Genomic DNA, 22,694 nt, shown 5'->3' with positions numbered 1-22,694 from the left:
TGCAGCTTAAAGGGATACATGAGCATGTGCTCGGAATTAGGATTAGGTTTAGTGTAATAGAACTGTTTACATGAGATGAACACTATATAATTCAACTGCTGACTTGCATTATTGTAGCATGGACACTTCGAGTTTGTATGAAGTGGGATCACTGTGTGTAATGCCTTTCTTTTCAGCCTACCCAAGGGTTTGAAATCATCTGAAGGTTCAGTCATACCTCTACCCAGTCAAAGATTTGTTCATCGCCCGCCGCATCCTCCAGGAGCAGCTTTTCAAGGTGTTTGTTCAGCTCCTCAGGCGAGAGTGTTCTCTTTGAAGGTGCTTCATTGAGGCTCAAGCTGTCTGATAGGGTAAACTCTAGCTTCTGGGGAGAGAGCAAGACAAGGCAAGTTTTACAGAGATTCCAGCGGCCCTTTTCCACTATGGGGTAAAACCCTGGTGTCTGGGGTAAAGCCTTAGACTTTTGGACCGGGGCAATATTCCAGGCGGCCTCAAGATGGCCCTGGAGTAGGGCAGGGCCAAATCGGGGCTGAACCGAGGACTTTAGGAATGGAGTACGATGCAACAATAAAACCCGAGAAGTTTAAAAACAGACCCATAGCATTTGTTTAGGGTTGCCTAGGAACAGAAGTGACTGAGTATATTTGTGAAGAAAAACGATCTACATAATATTAAAACTTTGGAAAAGAATTAAGGATACTGCTTTTTACAATTTAATGCAGTGGTCCCCAAACTACGGCCCACGGGCCGAATACGGGCCGCCAACTCATTTTGGGTGGCCCCCCAAAACATGTCCGTGGTATAAAGCATCTGGCCCGCATAGGAGTACGACATCGTCAAACTATAACCTCCGTAATTTCCCCATTCATTCTCTATGGTGAGTCTTAACAGTACACATGTAGTACTCCTTTTGTCCACTGGTGGTTGTTTTGGCGCTGTTTTGCGTTTGCCATCAAAACGGAATGAAATGTAGGCCTACCTGCAAACAATGACTCCATCAGACTGCTGACTGCATCAGTGCTCAAAGTATTCTAAACGTTTATCAATTATTTGTTAATAACTAACTTCTATTCAAGTCATATTTCTGGGACTTTCTTTTTCACACGTTCAAATGTTCAGAGTTCCAAGTTCTCATCAGGTGAGTGAAAGTTAGAATGGTGGTCATTTCAGATGTGTTTGCCAGTACTTCATAAAACTGTCATAGTTTGATAACTTTAAATTATTTGTAGGATATTGCTTGTTCACAACTTGAGCTATGTATGCAAAGAAACAGAGTCTTTTTATTAGTATTATTTCATTTGAGCTACATTTTACACTGATATGGCATGGTGGCAACATAAACACAGCTAGCAATGGTATTAAATTGCAGTAGCCTATGATTAAATGTAATGGAATATTCAACTAAGGTAGACTGCTGTTGTTCACAGCACTAAGCTATTTATGGTTGATATACTCCGAGTCTCTGGCCCTCTCTTAGAGCCAGGAATAGTGAGGTGGCCCTCGGAAGAAAAAGTTTGGGGACCACTGATTTAATGACTTGTTTAAATGTCCTTGTAATTAATTTGACATAGGCTTGTGGTGTCGTTGCTAAGCACTGTTTAGAAGTTTCTAGCATTGTTAGCTAATGTCCCCGATGTTACAGCTCCTTATGGGAACACAACACCGAGGTTACGCACCGGTGTTTAAGACCAGGAAAAAGCCCTGGGCCAGCCCCAGTCCTTAATGGAAAAGAGCCACTGTAGAACGCATTCATACAAAGGAAGAGAAACACACACACTCAAAAAGCGCAAACACAATACACACTCGCATGCACACACACATATGTGCACACAAACACACATACATATACATAAACACAGACAGATAGACAGACAGACAGATACATATATATACACACACACACACACACACACACACCAACCAAAAAGTGTTTCTCACCTGCTCAGCGATAAAGCTGTGCACATCGGAGCCCTCGGGGAGGAAATCTGCCCAAATCAGTCCTGATTCCCTCCATAGGGCCCCCACTTTCCTATGGCTCTGCAGGAGAGAGAGAGAGAGAGAGAGAGAGAGAGAGAGAGAGAGAGAGAGAGAGAGAGAGAGAGACACACACACACACACACACACACACACACACACAAGTAAACAAATACTTAAAATAGACCAGGAACAGCTCACACGCAGGTGAAAGGTGCTACCCTGATAAGGAACCTGATTTTCAGTGTACTTTTGTGACACAAGTATGAATCGATTACATAAAGTATGTGTGAATAGAAGTATGTTTTGAGGGCATTCTGCATGCACTAAGGATAGATTATGAATTCTTACCATTTGTTTGCATAGAAGGTGCAATATTTCAGAAAATAATATCCCAGCTCTTCCCACAGGGAGTAAAGGTTTGCTAAATTCACTGAGAGAGAAACAGAAAATGCACAGAAACGAAATCTTTTTATACAGTACGAGAACAGGGTCTCCTTTTCAGTCATCGGATGGGTACTGCTGCAGAGTTGTTTGAGTCTAAAAATAGCCAGGGGAGCAGGGGCATTGAGTGCTCTCTAGGTGCTTACCTAAATAATTCTCTCATAGAGATTCCTCCTTCGCGGAACATGGGGTTGACCAGCTCCGCTAGATACAGCCATATATGGGGAATGTCAATGGCCATATCATCTGCTAGCTCCAGGGTGTCAGAGAACCTGCAGAGCAAAGGGAAACAGAGTTGATCCATAGGACATGACAGGACACACACACACACACATACCAAAAAGGGCACTGTTTACCAAACACACCCTCTTTCTTCTCTTTCTCTCTCTCTCACACACACAAACACACATACACACAAACATACACACACACACACACACACACACACACACACACACACACACACACACACACACACACACACACACTTTTTACCAGACAAGCACAGACATATTGTGTCCACACAACACAAGCTCAGACAGGGTGCACAGATGCCCAAAGTACAGGATGAAGAATACCTCCATCCTGACTGTCAAGGGATATAATTAGTTCTGTGGAACGCTCTAATGAACATCTGTGCTTTAGCCAACTTTACCTATTCCACACCGGAACGCAGCTCAGGCTGCTTACATTATTAATGCAGCTGCAGTCAACTGCAGTGTGTGTTCTTGTATAATAATAATGTGTGTGTGTGTATAAGCACAGATATAAATGTGTGTGTGTGTGTGTGTGTGTGTGTGTGTGTGTCCTCTGGTGCAGTGACTGTGCAGCGCAGCAGTGGCCTCACCCTTGACAGAAGTGGAGTTTGGAGAGGGTCCCGGCCTGCACCAGCTGGAAGAAGAGCTGACCCATGTGGTCTCGTGTGCTCTGGCTGCGCTCCAGCGTGGACTCCACCCCCACCCGCACAAACATGTGCAGCTGAGACGCCTGCTCCAGCTCCTCCACACACTGCACCGCCTCCTGCACACACCAGTCACACAACACACACACAATCAGAGATGGGCACAATCAGAGACATTCAAAATGGAATACACACACACACACACACTCAAAATTGAACACACACACACTTATTCATTTATTTTACATTTATTCATTTAGCAGATGTTTCTATCCAAAAGCGCCACACACACACACACACACACACACACACAGTACAAAGCATTATCAAACCAGCCCAATGTTTTATAATATCTGCATTGCACTGGCAGTACAATGACATGACAATTTGCCTTTCAAACAAATCACTCACAAATGCAGCATACAAAGCAGAGGCTTCATACCTTATAATCATTAATGTGCAAAAACTCATCAATGATGGCTTTGCATCTCCTCTCCATTTCCTCCTCTGATAGGGCAGGCTTTTCAGGAGAGAGGGCTGCTGGGGCTTCAAGTTTTACTGGTTTAGAAGAAACACATTGCACAACAACAATCAACAATATTAAAAAAAAGTCACCTTTTAGAGGCCTAACATCAAGTTATAGTGTACGATAACCACCAAGTCAACCCTCATCTTCGGCCAGTGAAGAAATGCTATAATGTTTCCCTCTCTGAGTACTAACGACTTAAGATTAAACACTTTTTGTAGGGTCTACATAATATGTAGCACGTTGCATATGTATCAAGAAAGCTACTGTAAGAACACAGACTTGGACAACTGGACATGGCCATTGACTACAAAGGGCTTAACCTTGTGGGGTCTACATCATATGTTTGTTTATAATTTAGCCTAAGGCTATTTAATGGCCAGAGCATTGTGTGTAGGAGAGGTTTAAATATGTTTTTATTTAAATCTATTCTAGCAGAATTGTTGTCTTTTGGCTTTCAGCTACATCATATGTAGCACGTTGCATATGCATCAAGAATTGTAGCTAAGAACACAGACTTGGACAACTGGACATGGCCATTGACTACAAAGGGCTTAGCCTTGGTCCAGTGCTCCTCCCATCCCTCCAGCTCTGCTGTTCTCATTGGCCCTTACCCGAGTCCCTGGACCGACTGCGCTCAGGCTTGGCCTTGTCCTGGGCGCTGCCCTGCAGTTTGGGCGTGTCAGGGGCTTCTCTGCGGGGCTCCTCCTGGGACAGCTCTTCTGAGGGCTCCTTACCGCCGCTGGCCAGAGAGAAGGAGCCGGGACGAGACGGAGTTGAGCTCGCCGGCTTGTCGTTCCGCTCTCGCCCGGAGCTGCCGCGGCTGTTTGGTAACATCACAACATCATCACACAAAGGCACATGACTTTAAACTCATGCTATCTGTGTACCTGACGAGGACTTTATGTACACTGCAAGATGTGTGGCAAAACATCAGGCTTTAAGTCATGAAAATATTCCATATTCCATTCCTTTCCAAGTCCATCTGATCACACTGCAGTTTTAGGAGTTTCACTGTGTGTTTGAAATGTGCTAAACGTCAAGATATCATTTTGATTTTGAACCAATCTTTTCAGTTCGTCAGTAAAAACGCACAATGCAGGGTCAATTGAGAGAACAGAAAAAACAGTCATCAATGATCTCTGAACTCTTATTAAGAAACCCAGACTTAAGGGTAATGTACACATAAAGCTTAATGTTTTGCAAACATGTGTAATCCATGTACCCCTCTGAGTAAAGGGCTTGTCAGATAGAAAACAGTCCCCGTTATCTGCCCTGTTATCAAAAGTTTCCCTGTTATCTGCCCCGCTATAAAAATTGAAGTGCCTGCTCCGCCATTTCAAAAGCATTTTTTATCTTGGAGGTGGGGCGGGCGTGTTCTCGATTCCTGCACGCAAGCGGCAAGAATGTCGGGACTGCCACTCAAATCACCCGCTTTGACGCCCGCTTCTCATTAAAAATTAATTGAATATTAGAGGGTGTCGCTTCTCATGTGGAAAGCAATTAAACGTGTGTGCAGGGACATCCGGCGCCGGTGCGTCACCTGCTCAGACTTCTCCTGGAGTCGAAGTCGGACGGGGTGGAGGGGCTACTGGGGGCCTGAGAGCTTGAGGACTGCAGAGCCGAGTAGCGGTTCAGACTGCTGCCACTGGACCGGGACGCGTCTGAGGAGAGAGAAAGAGAGAGAGAGAGACACACACACACTCATTATATATGTATATACTGTTTATCAAGGATAAAACCGAATGTCAAGTTCTCTAACTTTTTAATGACCACCATCATATACAACCACTCATTAACTGCCCACAATCAACATCCGGTTCCTACACAATAACAGTCCCTAGGTGTTTTCTACACAATAAAAGTCCCTAGGTGATTTCATAGGAAATACAACATATTATATTTCAGAGTTAACATATACATGTATAGACAGTAGATATATAGATATATGCTTCTCTATGATGCAGGAGGGGGAGAGAGGAAGAGAGAAAAAGATTAAAGAGAGAGTTTAAAATGTTCAAAGGACATTGAGAATATGAGAAACATCGAGACTTTCAGTCGACTAAAACTGAGAGAGACTGAGCAGTGTGTTGAGTGGCACCTAGATACATTTGTGTTCCTGTACGACCGCCCTACAGCGTACTTCCACTCGTTAGCTGCTCCAAGAGTGAGAGAGGCTGCTTAGGAGGCCAGCGAGGCCTGTGCAGGTGCAGGTGCTGGGCATCCCCTTCCTTACCCGACTCACTGGCCTTGGCTCCAGCTCCCCCGCTGCTGCCCTTCATCCAGTTCAGGGCTCCCGCCCGCGGACCCAGCTGGATCTTATCATCTATGGTAGGCTGGAGACGTGCGCGCGCGCGCACGCACACACACATACACACACACACACACACACACACATACAAACACACACACACACGAAAACATATACACACACACAGGGAAAAACATGAATGACAAAAACAACAGCAGCAGATATTTCACTACACCCATGAAAGCCATGGGTTTCAGCAGATGGCGCTGTTGTGCAGACAATCTAGTTTTTATGAGATTCAGAGGGGAGCACAGTTGGGAGTGAGAGTACCTGCCACACACACACACACACACAGACACACACACACACACGTTACATCAAAAGCTGCTTCCTGACTGAGCTAGGTAACTTTGCTGTGAAGTATCAAAACTGTACATCAGGGCCCCAGCAGTGGCGCAACTGGCTGGGGCACCTGCACCATACGCCGGCGACCCGGGTTTGACCCCCGTGGTCCTTTCCGGATCCCACCCCGACTCTCTCTCCCATTCACTTCCTGTCACTATCCACTGTCCTATCATTAAAAAGGCATAAAAGCACCCCCAAAAAAACTGTACAATCTACACCTGGAGAATCAAAGAGGCTCCCTTCATCTGGGCATATTGTGCACCTCTGCAGGAGGCCTGGAGTGCTTCCTCTGAACATGCTGGGCGGTGTGAGGCCCAAGGCTCAATGACGTACTGGGAGAACATACAACAAGGAGGGCGCCACTTATCTACCTTGGAGATTTTGGGGATCTTGCTGGGGTCTATTGTCCTGCTGTTCTTGGTCATGGGCACAGTGTTCCAGGTCTCTTCTCTTTGCACCGCGCGGGACTCCGCCCGGGACTCCGCCGGGACTCTATGGGGACGAAGAGAATTCTAACAACAGAGGCAGAAGAGAAGAAAACTACATGTTAGGGCTAGATATAAGGACACAAAACTACATGTTAGGGCTAGATATAAGGACACAAAACTACATGTTAGGGCTAGATATAAGGACACAAAACTACATGTTAGGGCTAGATATAAGGACACAAAACTACATGTTAGGGCTAGATATAAGGACACAAAACTATGTTAGGGCTAGATATAAGGACACAAAATACATTTCACAAATTCCATGCTGTGTTAAAAATACATCAATATCCATTTGCCGTCACACCTAAAGTATCACAAGTCAGTCAGTAACTGATAAGAATAAAAGTATTGGTACATTTTGTGCACATTGGTCCATTGGAATGGCTGTATTGGTACATTAGAATGTGCACATTTTGTGCACATAGTTTATATTGGTGCATTTTGTGCATTTAGAATGGTTTACATTTTGTCCACATAGTTCATATTGGTGCACTTTGTGCACATGTGTACAACTGAATGCCTATGTTCCATTTAAAATGCCCAGGCCTTGTAGATGTGGGGAGGAAGTAGGGTAAGCATGTGCCCTGGGCCCAGCCCTGAGAGGGGAGGAGATCCACAGAACTAGTCTAAGCCGTAAAGAGGATTAGGGCTGGACTGACCTGGTCTTCTCTTATTGTCCTTGGACAGTAGTTGCTGATGGACCTTCCGCTGCTCCTCCTGCTCTTCGATTTTGGCGTCCTTGTGGATCTGCTCAATGGTCTTGGGGCCCTGGTCGGCTCGCCGTGACACCCAGTTGTGCTAGGGAGCAGACATTTAGAGACGGAGAGGGGGCAATGTGTGGGTGGTCTTCAATTTAAAAAGCCAAGCGGAACAGGAGGAAGGAAAAATGCTAAATCACACACACACACACACACACACACACACACACACACACACACACACTCACTGATTCACTCACCAGTCTCAGATCGATGACATCCTGCAGCATAAAGCGTATGCGGGAGGATGTCTTCCGCTCTTTGACAATCTTCTCCATCTGGTTAAAATACTGATCCATGCGAGGCTGTCAGGGAAATCAAAACAGAATGGCATCATGGGTGATTCAGAAAAAGGGGGAGGGGTGGGGGAGAGAACATAGAAAGAGAGAAAGATAGTGTGTGAAAAGGGACACAGAGTGTTAAACGTGTGTGTGTGTGTGTGGGGGGGGGGGCAATGAATAAGCAAAAACAACCTAGTCAGGTTGGACTACAAAAAGCTCCATTGCTGCCTGACACAGAGCTTGGTCACTCAGTAGGTAATACAGCCCTCTGCATCCTCAACACCCAAGAGCGACCCACCCATGACTCAGGCTCATTCCGCTAGGACAACTGGCACACGCTGTCTGTGAAAAGCGTCTCCCATATGGCCACCTGGGGGAGAGAGGCCAAGCGCGGCTACACCCTGTTTCCTCATACACTCAGTGGCACTTGGCCCTGCTGTGTGTGCCCGGCAGCAGGAGCGACAGACAGCAACAGCCAGGAGCCATTAAAGAGAGGGAGAGAGGAGAGAAGAGAGAAAGAGAGAGGGGATAGAGAGAGAGGAGAGAAAGAGAAAGAGAGAGAGAGAGGAGAGTGAGAGAAAGAGGGGGGAGGGAGAGAGAGAGGGAGGAGAGGGAGAAAGAGAGGGAGAGAGAGAGGAGAGAGAGAGAGAGAGAGAGAGAGAGAGAGAGAGAGAGAGAGAGAGAGAGAGAGAGAGAGAGAGAGACACATACACACTGGTGCTCTGGCAGGCAGGGAGAGGAGCGGATACAGAGCAGGCAGCCATGATGCTGGCCTGGCTGTTAGGAGAGCTCCAGTGCACACTGTAGGGAAGCCTAAACAGGCTGCAGGACTGGTGCAGTTTCATGATACTGAGATAAGGCAGCGTTAGCATTAGCATCAGTGGCTAAAGAGCCAGGCTAACTCACCAGGATCCATAACAGATCTTTTTACTGATCTTTTAATCAATCAACAACAACCAGAATCTCTCATCCAACTTGGAATGAATGAATTATTCCTTTCACCATATCTCCAAAATAAACATAGTTTCCTATTAGTACCCCCACTTGAATAACATTCCCAACCCCTCCTTATCCCTCATCCTCTTCCATCATTCTCCACCTGAACTACAGTACATTCCCCAGCTCTCCTGGACTGTATGTTTACATCATCTTTTTCTGCTGGACTTCACTGCCCAATGCAGGCTCCCTGCTGAAAGAGAGGGCATGGGAGGAACCCCGTGCCAACAACCCCCACCCCACACCACCCCACCCCTTGCCTCCTCTCCCCTCAGGGAAGCCTTTTCTCAGGGCAGCTCAGGCACCGACAGATTCAATTAGGGGAGCTAGGGCAACTCTGAAAGAAATAACATTATGCACTTTTCATTTGGTTCAGAATGCCCTGTGAAGTTTTCATCCCTCTGACTCTGCTGCAAAGTAGAACACCACTGGGTCACTCTGCCACTCGGGCCAGTGTGGTCCAAAGCACTATGGTCCACTAAGTTTATACAATGAAAACAATAAGCAACACCATCCCCTCTTGGCAATCAGGTAACCTGTACAACACAGCTGTAAAAGGTGGCTACAGCAACAGTGAGACACAAGTTGCTGAAATATACACCTATGATCCTAGCAGAGAACAAAAGACACAGATTACCAACAGGATGGATCAACAACCAGAATTAGTAAAGATTCGTGACTGAAGTACGCAGCCAGGCAAAGTGATAGGACAACACAGAACTGGACAGATCAGCGGCCTCTCACCTTGGCCTTCTCGAAGTCCAGGTCCTTGCCGATGGTGGTGAGCAGGCGGCACAGGCACTCCAGGCTCTCCTCGTCGTGGTTCTTGAGCAGCTTGACCACGCAGTCGTGCATGATGGCCTCGGTCAGCATCTTCAGCTTGAAGAGCTCGCCGATGAACTTGATGTTGCCGATGGAGCGCCGTCGCGCCTTGTCCTTGGCCTCCTCCAGCTCCTCCTGCAGACGCTCCCGCTCACTGGCCTACAGAGGGACACGGGGCAGTTACAGCAGAGACTTTCTAATAAGGAGACACAGCACTCAAAAAATCCTCCATAGAAATGCATGGGGCTAGTTTGTAACGCCAATATGGCAGTTACTACACATATCACATCCCTTCCTCGGCAAAACGTCGACATGTGGTGTGTTGTGAAGACATTGTGCCAATCATGTGTTGTGATCTCGCCGCTGGAGCAAGATTGGTGTTGTGAAGCCTTGCGCACGCGCATTTCTGGCGAAATTGATGCCCGACAAGTGCCCAAAAAGCGTTGCCATATGGTCCCTGAGTGGAGGGTCTTGCCTAAAAGGACTTTGGTTACAGTCAGCAATCGTACCTGATTTCAAGCCCAAAACATTTTTTTGTCACACTCAGCAAACATCTCCTCACTATCTACTGTATATGCTAACTGCCCATTCCGTGAAAAAAAAAAAAAAAAAAAAAAAGGTGGCCTAGGCTCTGAAAACTAGAAACAAACAGAGTGGGGGCAGCCTCTCCCTCAAACAAAAACCAAACCCTAGTGCGGAGTTTCTCTGGGAATACTGACGGGAGGGGTGAGCTACCTTTCTGGTGTGTTTCGTTAGGTACTTGGCTAAAATTGAATGTACGTTTGTTTAGGACAAAATCGTCTGCTAATAAATTTAAACATAAACATATATATACAAGCGTGACTTCCTCCATAATCGCTGACTTTAAGTCAGCTTTAAGAGACAATAGAGAGAGCAGGTGTAACACTCACAATATAAAGAGGGAATGTTTTATACTGGCCTGCAGAAGAACACCAGGCAGGTATGAAACATTAGAGAGAGCAAGTCTGAGACTCCCAATATAGAGATCAGAGGCCTGCTACTTAACACTAGCCACACAGGCAAAATAATGACATTTCATAATTAATATCCACAGATCCAACCACTCCATTTAATAAAGGCTTTGAAAAAATAAAATGGTCTCACACATCAAAATCAAAGTCCTGTCTTCACACAAAAACATTAGATACATTCTTATTAGATGAAAAAAAAACATTCCAGAGAGAAAAAGTGGATTAATGAGGCTTCCCTTGTATGTTCGTCTTCACTTGCAAGTCCCCCTCCACACACACACACACACACACACACACACACCACAGTGGCAATGGAGTGAGGGGAGCAAGGACAGAGACAGCATCAACCTTCACTTCACAGGGAGCGGCTCTGGATTAAAAGCATTTGGAGAGGGACTGAATGCGGAGACAGATGGCACCTTTCATATCAAAGTGCCCACCAAATCATCAATTCAATTTCAGAGAGGTCGTTAACATGATGAATTGGAATCTATTCTCACTCTATTCTAGACTAACGCTGAGAGACGTCTGAGTGAGGTGGCGTGGTGCGAGAAGTCGTTACCATGGCGGCAGCTTCCAGCTCCTTCTGCTTCTTCTCGAAGACGTCGTCGTCCACCTTGTCCCGCTCAAACTCCTTCTGACAGCGGTTGAGCAGCAGCTTGCGGAAGTTCACCGTGCTGTTAGGCTTGTCTGCCATTGGCACTTTCAGCTGGGGAAGAAGATGAGATTTTTTTAAGAATAAAAAACATCAATGCATGTGTTTTGACATTTAATATAAAGGACAGCAATAATTCAGATATTTATTTCTTTCCTAATTCCTTTTCTGCCTAACATGCCTTTTCTGTTGGAATTTACTGACATTGAAGTTTCAGTTAAATCAACTTGAATATCTAGATGAAATACAAATAAAAAGCCTGGTATTTGTCTTACTGTGGCGAGGCAGCGGCACATGTTGCCGTAGGCCACGGAGAAGCTGGGCTCGTCGATGGCCTTCTCGAAGACGAGGTCGATGACGCCCTTGAGGCGCTCCTCCGTGTCGATGGTCAGCTCGGTCACCTGCTTCATCAGCTGGTTAAACATCTGCGGCGTCAGCTTGTTCAGGATGCTGCGCACTTTGCGGAAGAGCTCCTGGAGAACAAAGAGGCACGTCACGCCACACCACGTCACGCCACGTCACGTCCATCAAGACTACTCTGCTAGCAACATACCCTGTGAAACCAGAGCCATACTGTACAGTAGAATTCTCCTTCATCTTCCCAATCTGACACATCTCGTCTCTCATGAGCTCACACACACTTCCACTCGGGCTACACCGGGGCGGTCCACTGAAGCACTCAGTTCACACAGCGTAAAAATAGTTTTAGAAGATGGTCTAAAGCTCAGGTGTAACAGAGAGCAAGGCACAGATTTTTGATCCTCTGATCTGGTGCCTTTGTTGACAAGCTCTAAAACATGGTGGAGAGCGGAAAGTCAGGGCTATAATGGTGTTTTGTGAAGCCTTTGAACTGAGCTTGTCCCTGACCCCCCACCTGAGTTTTCGACAAGTCGGGGTCCTCCACCACCGCCGCGGTCTCTCTCTTCAAGCCGGGCTTCCAGGCGTTCTCAGCCTTCTTCAGCTGCACATCGTCCACTGACACGTTCATGATGATCTTGCGTGGTGGTGGCCTCCGCAGACCCCCCACATTCAGCAGCTGAGGGGAGAACACGCAGATTAGGGGATGTGCAGATTGCAAAAATAAACACAGTCAGTACACAACCATACTTTATGTAAACAGATTTTCTCATGTTGTGAATTATAACGACATCATGATGTTTAGTGAGTCTGGAAGTCTCTGGAAGACTCTCCTCATGTGAACTTGTACAAGTTTAAACATGATTTTGTGTGTTAGCAATAGCATGTAGGGCTGCACGATTTTGGGAAAATATGTAATATCAATATCTAACAGATATTGTGATTGCCATTTGCAATATGTTTTTTAAGTGTTAATGAATTGATTCAGTTCAATATTCCAAATGCCTCGTGTGTGTGGGTGTGTTTACATGTGTGTGTGTGTGTGTGCGTGCGTAACCCACCGGTGCTCCTCTGCCTCCTGTGACCTGCCTACTGAAGTCGGCGAAGGCTGGGGTGAAATCTGGCCCCCGTGAGATGACTCGCGGGTCCACCGTCCGCTGCGGCAGCTTGTTCTGGTTAATCTGGGGAGAGGAAAGTGAGTAAGTGGAAACGGTCATGATGGCTCATCAGTTCACAATGACACGGTCATATGACCCTCAGATGTGACATTGTGTCCAAAACTGATGATGTGACCTCATCTGTGCATTCGATCACACTGATGAGATAAGACTAGTGGTTTGCACATGGGTTTGTGCATTCTGGTATGTCTGACAATAAAGGGCCGTTCACTCCAGGAACGAAAACTAGAACTATAACCATAAAAGCATCCACACTGACCAACTATATATATAAAAAAGGTCTCTCCTCGTGTTGTTGAATGTGATGACTAATATTTGATGGATTCTGGTTGGCTGGCAGCTTTTAATCAGTCTCAAAATCGCTCTGAAAGTGACCCCCAATGATATCATTCATCATGTCGTTATTGTTACAGCTTGTGTGTGGACGTTGTCATTCTGAGCAGATCACAATTAGAGGTTGTATTAGCTACACAAAACCCAATGTGGTTTACACCCAGCGTGTATCTCTGCGTTTGTGTGTATGTGTGTGTTTATGTGTGATAATATGTTTCTGTGTGTGTGTGTGTGTTTATGTGTGAGAGCACCGTCATAAAAAGACGAGTGTGAGTATGTGTGAAAGGGAGAGGGAGAAAAAGTAGAAGTGACAAGTGACTATGGTAACAGTAACAGTTTTGGTCATGAGGTAGCGAGGGAGTGGGCATCGTCTTCACACCTTGTCCAGGACCACGTCGGAGATGGGCGGCAGGCCCTCGGGCTTCTGCACGCATGCCGGCATGAACTGGAAGCCCAACAGGAAGTCCCGGTCATACTGCTTCTTCCTGTCCTCTTCAGCGAGTTCTGCAATTCAGATAGAACAGCAGTGGTCAGCCGGCTGCAGACCCTCAATTCAACACACACACACACACGCACGCAAGGACGCACGCACGCAGGGACGCACAGGCCCGATTCTAATGCTCATGGGCCCTTTTAGGGGTGGGGGCAATTAAGACTCTGCTCAAAATGGCAAGAGAGATGAACCGATATGCTCATTCTCACCATGCATAGACCTCATAGTATTAATAGCATACTGCTTGTACTGCTCCTAATCTACTGTGAGACAAGACAAGCTGCACTTGAGAGTGCGAGACTCTTGAGAAAGACACCGATTTTGTCTTGAGGCGCTGGTGAGGGAAAAACAAGCCTTCCAAAATGTCTGGATTTTTCCATCTGGACATGGTAAAAAAAAGTACTGCAGTAATTGAGGTTTAATCCTAGTCTGGATCTATAATTGAGTTGGTGCCATTCAGTGACCGGTAGGTTTGGCGAAACGGAGTTGGCTGGAGCTTCAGTGCCATAGCCTCCAACACTGGCTGAATCCAATCTATTCTAATCGCCTGGCCCATTACAACTACACATTCAGGGAGGGGAAAATAAATGAACTGGGGCAAGTAAACCCAGCAGAAGAAAAACCCAGTCACCACTAACTGTAAAGAGAGAGAGCGCTGTCGTAAAGAAATACGCGAGGAGGCGGGCACTCACGTGGAAGAGGGTCGCCGGAGCCATCCCGGGGGCCGGGCGTGAGGCCGCTGTCGCTGCTGTCCGTCTCGGACGTGTGCTCAGCACCGTTCCTCAGCGGCTCTGGATCTCGTTCGCCGTTCTCCTCCACCACCACCGGCGCCGCCGGTACCGCTACCACGGCCGGTGGTGACGGAGACGGGGACGTGGGCGCCAGCGGCTGCTTCTTCTCCTCAACCTCAGCATTGACCTCCACGGGAGGCGGGCTGGGGCTGGACTTGTCCACGGCCACAGTGGACGAACCCTCCTGCGCTTCCTCCTGGAGAACACACACACACACACACACACCTCATGTTTAGAATCACTAATCATTAAAGGGACGAGAAAGCAGGGAGAGAGAATTTGTATATGTATTTGCTGGCAATTCCAAATACACATATTCCTTAAGCAATGTGGGTCGTCTCACCTCTCTGTCCGCACGGGGACAGATCCCGCAGAAGGCTCCTCTTTGGGCTTCTTCCAGGTCTTTGGTGCACTAGGTGTAGCTGCAGTGGCAAATGAAACCAGTGATACGTGACGTACGAAATTGACTTTGATTTGATTTCAGATTTGCAGTGTAGAGTTAATTCTCCTCTAAAGAAGACACCATGTCAGAAATAAGGACAAGAATGACCCTTAAGACAATAATCCCAGAGCTAATGGACTGCAGTGTGCTCATGAAGTAAACATAAAATAAATAAAAGTGGTAGGAACGTTTCGTCTACAGTGCACAGGTGCTGAATGCCAGCACAGAAAGAATACCTCACAAGTGTTAACTAGCTATAAACTAGCTATAAACACTGTGATACTTGCATCTGACAGCTGTTTTCAGTTTGTCTATGTACACTGTATCTGCCCCTGTCACATAAACACTAATAAAAAATAAATAAATAAATAAATACATAATAATAAACAAACAAACAAACAAACAAACACCTGCATGGTCACCTTGATTTGAGCTTTTTCTGGATAACTGTTGCTGAGCGTCCGCTTTCTCCTCGTGTGTGACCTCTGCTACCCTCGCCGCCTTGGGGGCCTCCGTGCCCTCCGTGGGCCTCTTGGCCTGGACGAGCGCCTGGGGTACAGGCAGGCCTGGCGGGTGCTGCAGGCCTGGGGGAGGAGCTAGAGCTGGAACTGGGGGTGGGCCCGCAGCAACAGGAGCAGCGACAGCAGCAGTGATGATGATGGAGGTGGAGGTGCTTGTGGAGGAGATGGTTGGCGCAGGAACCATGGCAACGGCTGGCGGCTCCACAGCAGCAGCCTCAGGGGTCTCCTTGGGCACCACTGGCGTGGCGGCGGCCGCAGTGGCGGTAGCGTCTGGCTCCCTTGGAGTCCGGGCAGCGCTGAGGCCTGATTCAGGCTTCGGGGCCAGTTGCGCCGGGCTCGTCTGGCTGAGCTGGGGCAGAGAGGGCAGCTGGGGAGGCTCTGAGCTGGGCTGGGGGCTGGAGCTGTTGCACGGAGAGGAAGCAGAAGGAACAGCAGCAGCAGAAGCAGCAGCATCAGCAGCAGCACTGACAGCAGTGGTGGTGGGGATGGTGGTGGTGGTGGTGGTGGTGGTGGTGGTGGTAGCGGCTATAGGGGCAGCAGAGCTAGCGGAGTCAGCCTCAGCCAGACCATTAACAGCAGTCATGGCCGCGCTCGGAGCAGGGGACACCGCAGGACTGACAGGGGACAGGTCGGCTGGGCTGGGGCTGGGGCTAGGGCTGAGGCTGGGTACGGCCTCGGGCTGAGGGGTCCTTTGGAGGGTGGAGCTCGGGGCCACTGGGGCAGGTCTGGGCTCCTCTGAGCGAGGAGCGGGCTCTGGGAGGGTCTGAGCTGCGGCCTCTGGTTTAGCCATGAGAGTAAGGCCTGGTGCTGTAGCAGGAGTTACAGAGGAAGAGGAAGAAGAAGAAGAGGGTCCTGCCTCCGGGCTGCAGGCAGGAAGCTCAGGTTTGTCAGACGAAGAGAAGGTGATGGTGGTGGTGACGGGCACAGGCGCAGATGCGGAGGGGGAGGGGGAAGTGGAAGGTTCGTGTGGTGGGACAGGTCCGCTTCGCTCTGAAGGAGGGTCTGGCGGTCGCAGCCCTGGGGATGAAGGCTTCAGTGTCACAGCCTCCAGTTTTGGCTTGTCATCTACAGATCACAAGACAGCGCCAGGCATGGAGGCACAAAGACGAAAAATGACCAAGTATCCAATAACAAACAGACAGCAAAATGAGATGTTCTAAAAATATCACTAGCGCATTAGCATGTATCTCTTGTGTACGTGTTTACACAAAGCCACAGCCTAAGAGTCTAAGAGCTTTATCACTTCAAAGACAAAAAATCTGTGTAAAGATTGAACGCTGGAGGAGAAACAAAAAGATCAAAAACAGACATCCAACTTCACACACACAGACTAGCAGCTCTACATATGTGTGTGTGTGTGTGTGTGTGTGTGTGTGTGTGTGTGGAGGCGACGCCGTGCCCGAGGAGGAAGAGGCCTGACCTGGTTTGAAGTCGACGGGGGGAGCGGGGCCGAGAGCGGCAGCGGGGGCGGAGGAGGTGGCGGCGGCCGCGGCGTCCACGTTATACACAACGGGCCCGTGATCCGCAACCTGGCTGCCCAGCTGCTGGGATTTGAGGTAGAAAATGTGAGGATAATGAGGGTGTGGACATAAAAACTAGCAACACGGAGAGACAGAGACAGCGCACAGACACAGACAGCACACACACACACAGACAGATAGACAGACAGACAGACAGACACACAGACAGGCGGACGGACAGCGCAGAGCAGAGCAGAAAGCAGGAAAGGGTGGAGGTGAGAGTTGGGGTTGTTTGGGTGGAGTTGAGTTGGAATGGTGCGTTTAACAGAGCATAATTACAGGAGGAGAAAAAGAGAGAGATTAGGGAAGAAAGAGAAATAGAGGAAAAAGAGGAGGAATCATAGAGAAAGAAATAAGGGGGGGGGAGAGAGAAAGAGAGAGAGAATAAAAAGAGTGAGAAGGCAGATTGGGCCAGATAGAAGATGGAAGTAACAGAGTGTGGAAGAAAGAGAGAGTTAAGAAAAGCAGAGAACAGATAGCGACAGAGGGAGGAGAGAGGCAGAGAGACAGGTAGAAGATAAATTAGGAGGGAGGGAAGGAAGGAAGGGGGGCAGACAGGCAGGCAGTGGTGGCGTGGACACAGAGGGTCAGAAGCAGCACATAAAAGGGTTGGGGTGGGGTGTGTGGAGCGAGTGGGGTGGGGAGGGTTAGGCAAAATGGACAACAGAAATGGGGAAAGAGAGGAGAGACGAACACTGTTAACATCAAGGGAGAGAGAGAAGACAAGGAGCAAAGAGTCACAACACAGTAGTGGGTTCCCTTCACAGAGCCCAGCGTGAGAACAGGGCCGGCAGGGCTGAGAGAGAGAGAGAGAGAGAGAGAGAAAGAGAGAGAGAGGGAGACAAAGAGAGAGAGGGGGGCAGAGAGAGAGAGAGAGAGACAAAGAGAGGGGGGTCAGAGAGAGAGATAGAGAGACAGAGAGAGGGCTGCCGCTACCGCTGCCACAGGCTTGGCTCAGGGGAAGAGTGGGCTTGGGGACGGGCTCTTTTGTAGAGGGAACGAGTAAGGATGGCACGAACATTAGAGCACCAACATCAGAGGACAATCCTATTTCATCTAGGCATTTTTATCCAACCTTACTTGCTTCACTTACTGCATTCACTCAACACTGAATACAACATCAGCACTAAGGCTGATGATCTTTGATTGAGGCTGATGATCTTTGATTGATCTTTAAATCGAAATTGCAGTTTTGAACAGATGCAATTAGCTAATCGCAAAGGCTGCAATTAATCATGCAGCTCGCAACTGTGGTTAATCTTGTCACATCTATGATTTTTATATTCATGTCATCCTCTTTGTGAGAGACATGCACTAGGCATGCTCACCAATCAGATGGGGCCCAACTTAAAACGAAATTAGGAATATTAAACTGAAGCTTTCAAAAATTGAAATATTTGTTTGATAAATCATAATTGGCTATCTTCCTCAAATCGTGCAGCCCTAATGATCATACTGATCAGGAAGTTTCATCATATAGAAAGGGAATCTATACACATTATACAAGTAATGTATATATAATAAAAGTCGTCATTTAAAAACGGCTATGAATGTCCTATTCAAGTGTTGGTCAGACTGAAGAGCAGCAGATTGCCATAGCTCTCTATAGGAAGCTAGCAGGTCATAGCACGATGGCAAAGAAGCTAGGGCTCTGGCCCTGTCTGTTTTCTTACAGTTGGGTTCTGATATTGGAAGCAGAGGAGCACCAATAGGGAAAGAAGGTGGAGGTTTTAAAATTCTATATCCAAATATGCAGTTTGATTGTCGTTTTAAGTTGCTTTAAACCTTGCCATTTGTACCCAGACAAACAGAGTAGTCATTCGTCATTGTGGTTCATGGCTATCAAAGGCTTAATCTGGGCAAAGTGCCGCTTTCACAAGTGTACACTACCAGCTAAAAAAAAGAACACATGAGTAGTGTGCAATTTCCAGCCTCGTAGGAGATGGACGAGGGAGGTTTGTGATGAGTGGAAGAGAGAGGAGAGAAGGTGCTGAGGAACTACCTGAGGTCGGCCTGCCCTTACCTACCCAGGGGGTGGGGTGGGAGGTGGGGTCCGGACAGGTGGGTGGGGTTGCTGCTCCCGCCGACCCCAGACATGATCTCCTCTGTGATGTCCTTGCCGCCCTGGTTGGGGTCTCGGATACGGATCTTGGAGGACAATGACATTGAGAGACAGAGCCCATCACTAAAGCACCAGGAACTACCAGCGACCCTCAAGACTGCATTCATTATGCAAATCTTTACAGCGGCTTCAGTTTGACATTTGAGAGCATTCTTTCGGAATCAAAAGCCTATTGTGTTGGAGCTGCTCAAAACACAGCACTCGTACCGGTACAGAACGCGTTTCCACGGCTAAAGAGTAATTCATGTCGGCAGAGATACTCACTGTTTTCTTTTCCCTCTTGGCAGGTGGAGGTTGCTGTGGTGTAGGCACTATTATGGGTTGTGAGGGGGTGTACACAGGCTGGCCAGGGTAGTATGGAGGACCCGCTGGACACAGGGGAGACAGGGAGTCAAGTTTCCGCAAAGGGAGCAACCAGAAGCACACACAAGAGGAGGAAGGTGTTCAACAAGGCTGGTCAATCAACTATTTTTAACTCCATGTGATAAATAATATTTGTGTAAAATGAAATACACATACAAAATGGGAATTCGTACATAAACAAATATGTTTGATCATTGAAACACACCATGAAGTTTGCCACGGGCATTTACTTCAATGGAATTTTGAATCGTACTAAATACAAGAGAAACTGTCATGGATTTTATCATGGATTTACCAAGGTAAGTTTCTAAAATTAGCAGGACATTTAGTTTAGGTCAAATCACCCAGCCCTCATGTGAATATCATGTAATTGTTGTTGTTGAGTTGATATGGGTTAAAGGGCTGGAGTGGAGAGAGATCTGGACGCAGCGACCCAAACTCACCATATGGCGTGGGGAACTCCCCTGGACTAGGCCCAGTGTAGAAGGTACTGGGACCCGTGGGCTGTACGGAGTACTGCTGTGGCGCGCCCACATATGGGGTACCGTGTCGGTACTATACACACACACACACACACACACACACACACACACACAATAAATTTAGTTTGGGTTTCAGAGCGAACAGAAAATTAGGTCTTCGAAAGGTGATACAGTCAGCTACATCAGAACAGTAACATGCTCCAATTCATTCACATGAAGAGAAGACAAAAGCTTTATACAGTGAATAACTGAAGACTACCAAGATACCATTGGATGACACATATTTAGAACTTTCAAGGAAAAAAAACAAAACTATTTATAGCATAGATTTATATCACTAAACCCCTTCCTTTCAAACTACAGAGCTATGTTTGGAGCATGCTGCTGACCGAATCATCATAGGACAACTCTTTAACCATGAGCATATGTACACACAAGTGTGTGTATTATAAACACACACAAATACACAGGTGTCCACACATACACACATGGTCTTTTGGATTTAGGAAGACAGCTACACACACCTACACACACCACACACACACACACACGTCCCTCCAGAGGACAGCACTGACCTGTGGTATGTAGTACTGGTGGGGTGTCTGTGGCGAGGGGAAGGGCATGGCTGTCATGGTCATCATGATGGGCTGGTTGGAGGGGTAGACGGTGGCGGTGGGAGTCTGCGAGGCCGGTCGGATGGAGGGGTTGTTGCTTGGAATGGTGGGCCGCGCCGTTTGCATCTGGGTCCTCTGGAAAAACTGGAGTGAGAGAGAGAGAGAGAGAGAGAGAGAGAGGGGGGTGGAGGGTAAGTTTCTAAAGCTCAACCAAACATAGCTGATGACCAAGCTCTAATCTAACCACACATACAGCATTCCTTGCTTGCTTATACCCATAATGCCGTGTGCTTTTAGGTCTCTACCTGCCCCAACACACCTGGTCACACTTTATCATTGTGATGCGCCGAGATGGCCCAGTGAGACCAGGTGACTTGGAGCTGGAAAAAGCTGCACATAGTCTGGGCTCTGAAGACTCTCCAGATGCAGGTCTGGAGAAAACTAATCCAAAGCCTTCACCACTGATAAATCAAATCCTGACTCCCGATCCTCCCTAGAGAAGCAAGTCTACATAATGTTTCATACCACTGGGCTGGTTGGGCTGGACTGGGGTGGACCATTACACCTGCAGGGGCCAAACCGACCAACCAAATCAAATACCCTAGAACTTATAAAAGTGATTCAGACTATAAACTTCAGCAATACAATATACATATTTGTCATGCATATAAAACAGGTTATTTTGGTCTATGTGTCTGAATGTCTGCAGACACAAGTGCTGAACTTTCACCCCTCCTGTTTGACGAGCAGAAGTTACAGAGACGTTGAAGTAATTATCTGTTGCAGATAACAGCCACAGGCGGGAAGCCCAGTGTAGGGTCCTCTGGGGAAACTGGGTCGCCACAGTAATGATCAAACTTACTGCTGCCCACTGTGTGATTTACAGGAAGGTCAGTGACATCGTTCTCAGCAACAGCAGGGGGGGGTCGGAATGGAATACAGTAGCGGAATGCTTAAGCCACTGATGACATACGACCTGAGATGGTCAGAGGAGAGGAGGTCACGTGTGTACATGTGTGTGTGTGTGTGTGTGTGTGTGTGTGTGTGTGTGTGTGTGTGTGCATGTGTGTGGAGACACACACACACACACACACACACACACACACACACCTCTGTCCATCACAGAGTGTTTAACTGGGCCTCTGCTCGTTAGTCGTCTGCTGACAGGCCGTGTTGACGCTAAAGGGGCCTGGCCTGTCTAATGAAAGGCTCGGCCTTTGGGTCTCTAGGTGCCCCAGATATATGACATGACTCACTGGGTTGTATCGGCCCAGCGGGCATCAAGCAGGTCGCAATGGGAGGGTCAGAAGATGACTGGTACAGTGTAAAGTTCAAATAAAAAATAATATTGTTAAACCAGCCATTTTATATTCCCTTTGATTGCTGGATATGGACTTCTCATGCACTTGGAGATGTACAGTGTATGGGAGCATTTCTTTGTACAGATTTGATACGTTTCTTTTTACGAACAATAAATGACTCAAACACTTATCAAAACCACAGAAGCTTTGATGATATGCTGAAGGGGGATATAAAACAAGAAAAAAGAAAAGAGATAAAAGACAGGGTTGGTTTCCTCTTGGGTGCAGACAGGACGGCATTCTGGTTTAGTGTGTGTGTGTGTGTGTGTGTGTGTGTGTTTGGGGGGGAGGGGGAAACGGAGATAAAGAGAGAGAGGAAGCGTCATGCCATGCACTTCTGGAGACTTTTCTACATTACCTGAATGGGTCTGAATCCTCCCTTGAATAATGAAGCAGGGAAAGAGAGAAGAACTAGTGGGACACTGTGCTAATTGGGTTGGCGGGACAAAGGAGACTAACACAAAATCAGACCTCCCACCACACACACACACACACACACACACACACACAACACACACACACACAACACACACACACACACACACACACAACACACACACTTGTGTGAGACCCTATTCATGAGAGCCATGAATTCTGGAAGCGAGTGAAGGTTTGTGCTTT

At 47.5% G+C, this 22,694-nt stretch overlaps 1 protein-coding gene across 1 annotated transcript in view; it reads right to left on the bottom strand.

The window, feature by feature from the left end:
- Positions 1-22,694, bottom strand: part of eif4g3b (eukaryotic translation initiation factor 4 gamma, 3b) — a 45,166-nt gene that overhangs the window by 4,672 nt on the left and 17,800 nt on the right. The window contains 29 exon segments of the mRNA XM_048240309.1: positions 218-364; positions 1,939-2,037; positions 2,326-2,407; positions 2,565-2,690; positions 3,266-3,438; positions 3,762-3,877; positions 4,460-4,668; positions 5,389-5,509; positions 6,082-6,181; positions 6,873-6,982; positions 7,652-7,790; positions 7,951-8,055; positions 9,772-10,008; positions 11,404-11,550; positions 11,772-11,969; positions 12,371-12,532; positions 12,915-13,034; positions 13,744-13,868; positions 14,550-14,707; positions 14,710-14,844; positions 14,992-15,070; positions 15,513-16,676; positions 17,032-17,206; positions 19,134-19,198; positions 19,201-19,279; positions 19,518-19,621; positions 20,060-20,171; positions 20,674-20,856; positions 22,432-22,452. Of these exon segments, the coding sequence (XP_048096266.1) occupies positions 218-364; positions 1,939-2,037; positions 2,326-2,407; positions 2,565-2,690; positions 3,266-3,438; positions 3,762-3,877; positions 4,460-4,668; positions 5,389-5,509; positions 6,082-6,181; positions 6,873-6,982; positions 7,652-7,790; positions 7,951-8,055; positions 9,772-10,008; positions 11,404-11,550; positions 11,772-11,969; positions 12,371-12,532; positions 12,915-13,034; positions 13,744-13,868; positions 14,550-14,707; positions 14,710-14,844; positions 14,992-15,070; positions 15,513-16,676; positions 17,032-17,206; positions 19,134-19,198; positions 19,201-19,279; positions 19,518-19,621; positions 20,060-20,171; positions 20,674-20,856; positions 22,432-22,452 (4,791 nt within the window).

The sequence above is a fragment of the Alosa alosa genome, chromosome 4 (assembly GCF_017589495.1).
Source record: "Alosa alosa isolate M-15738 ecotype Scorff River chromosome 4, AALO_Geno_1.1, whole genome shotgun sequence".
NCBI classification, from domain to species: Eukaryota; Metazoa; Chordata; class Actinopteri; order Clupeiformes; family Clupeidae; genus Alosa; species Alosa alosa.
This window is presented reverse-complemented; position numbering and strand designations above follow the sequence as displayed.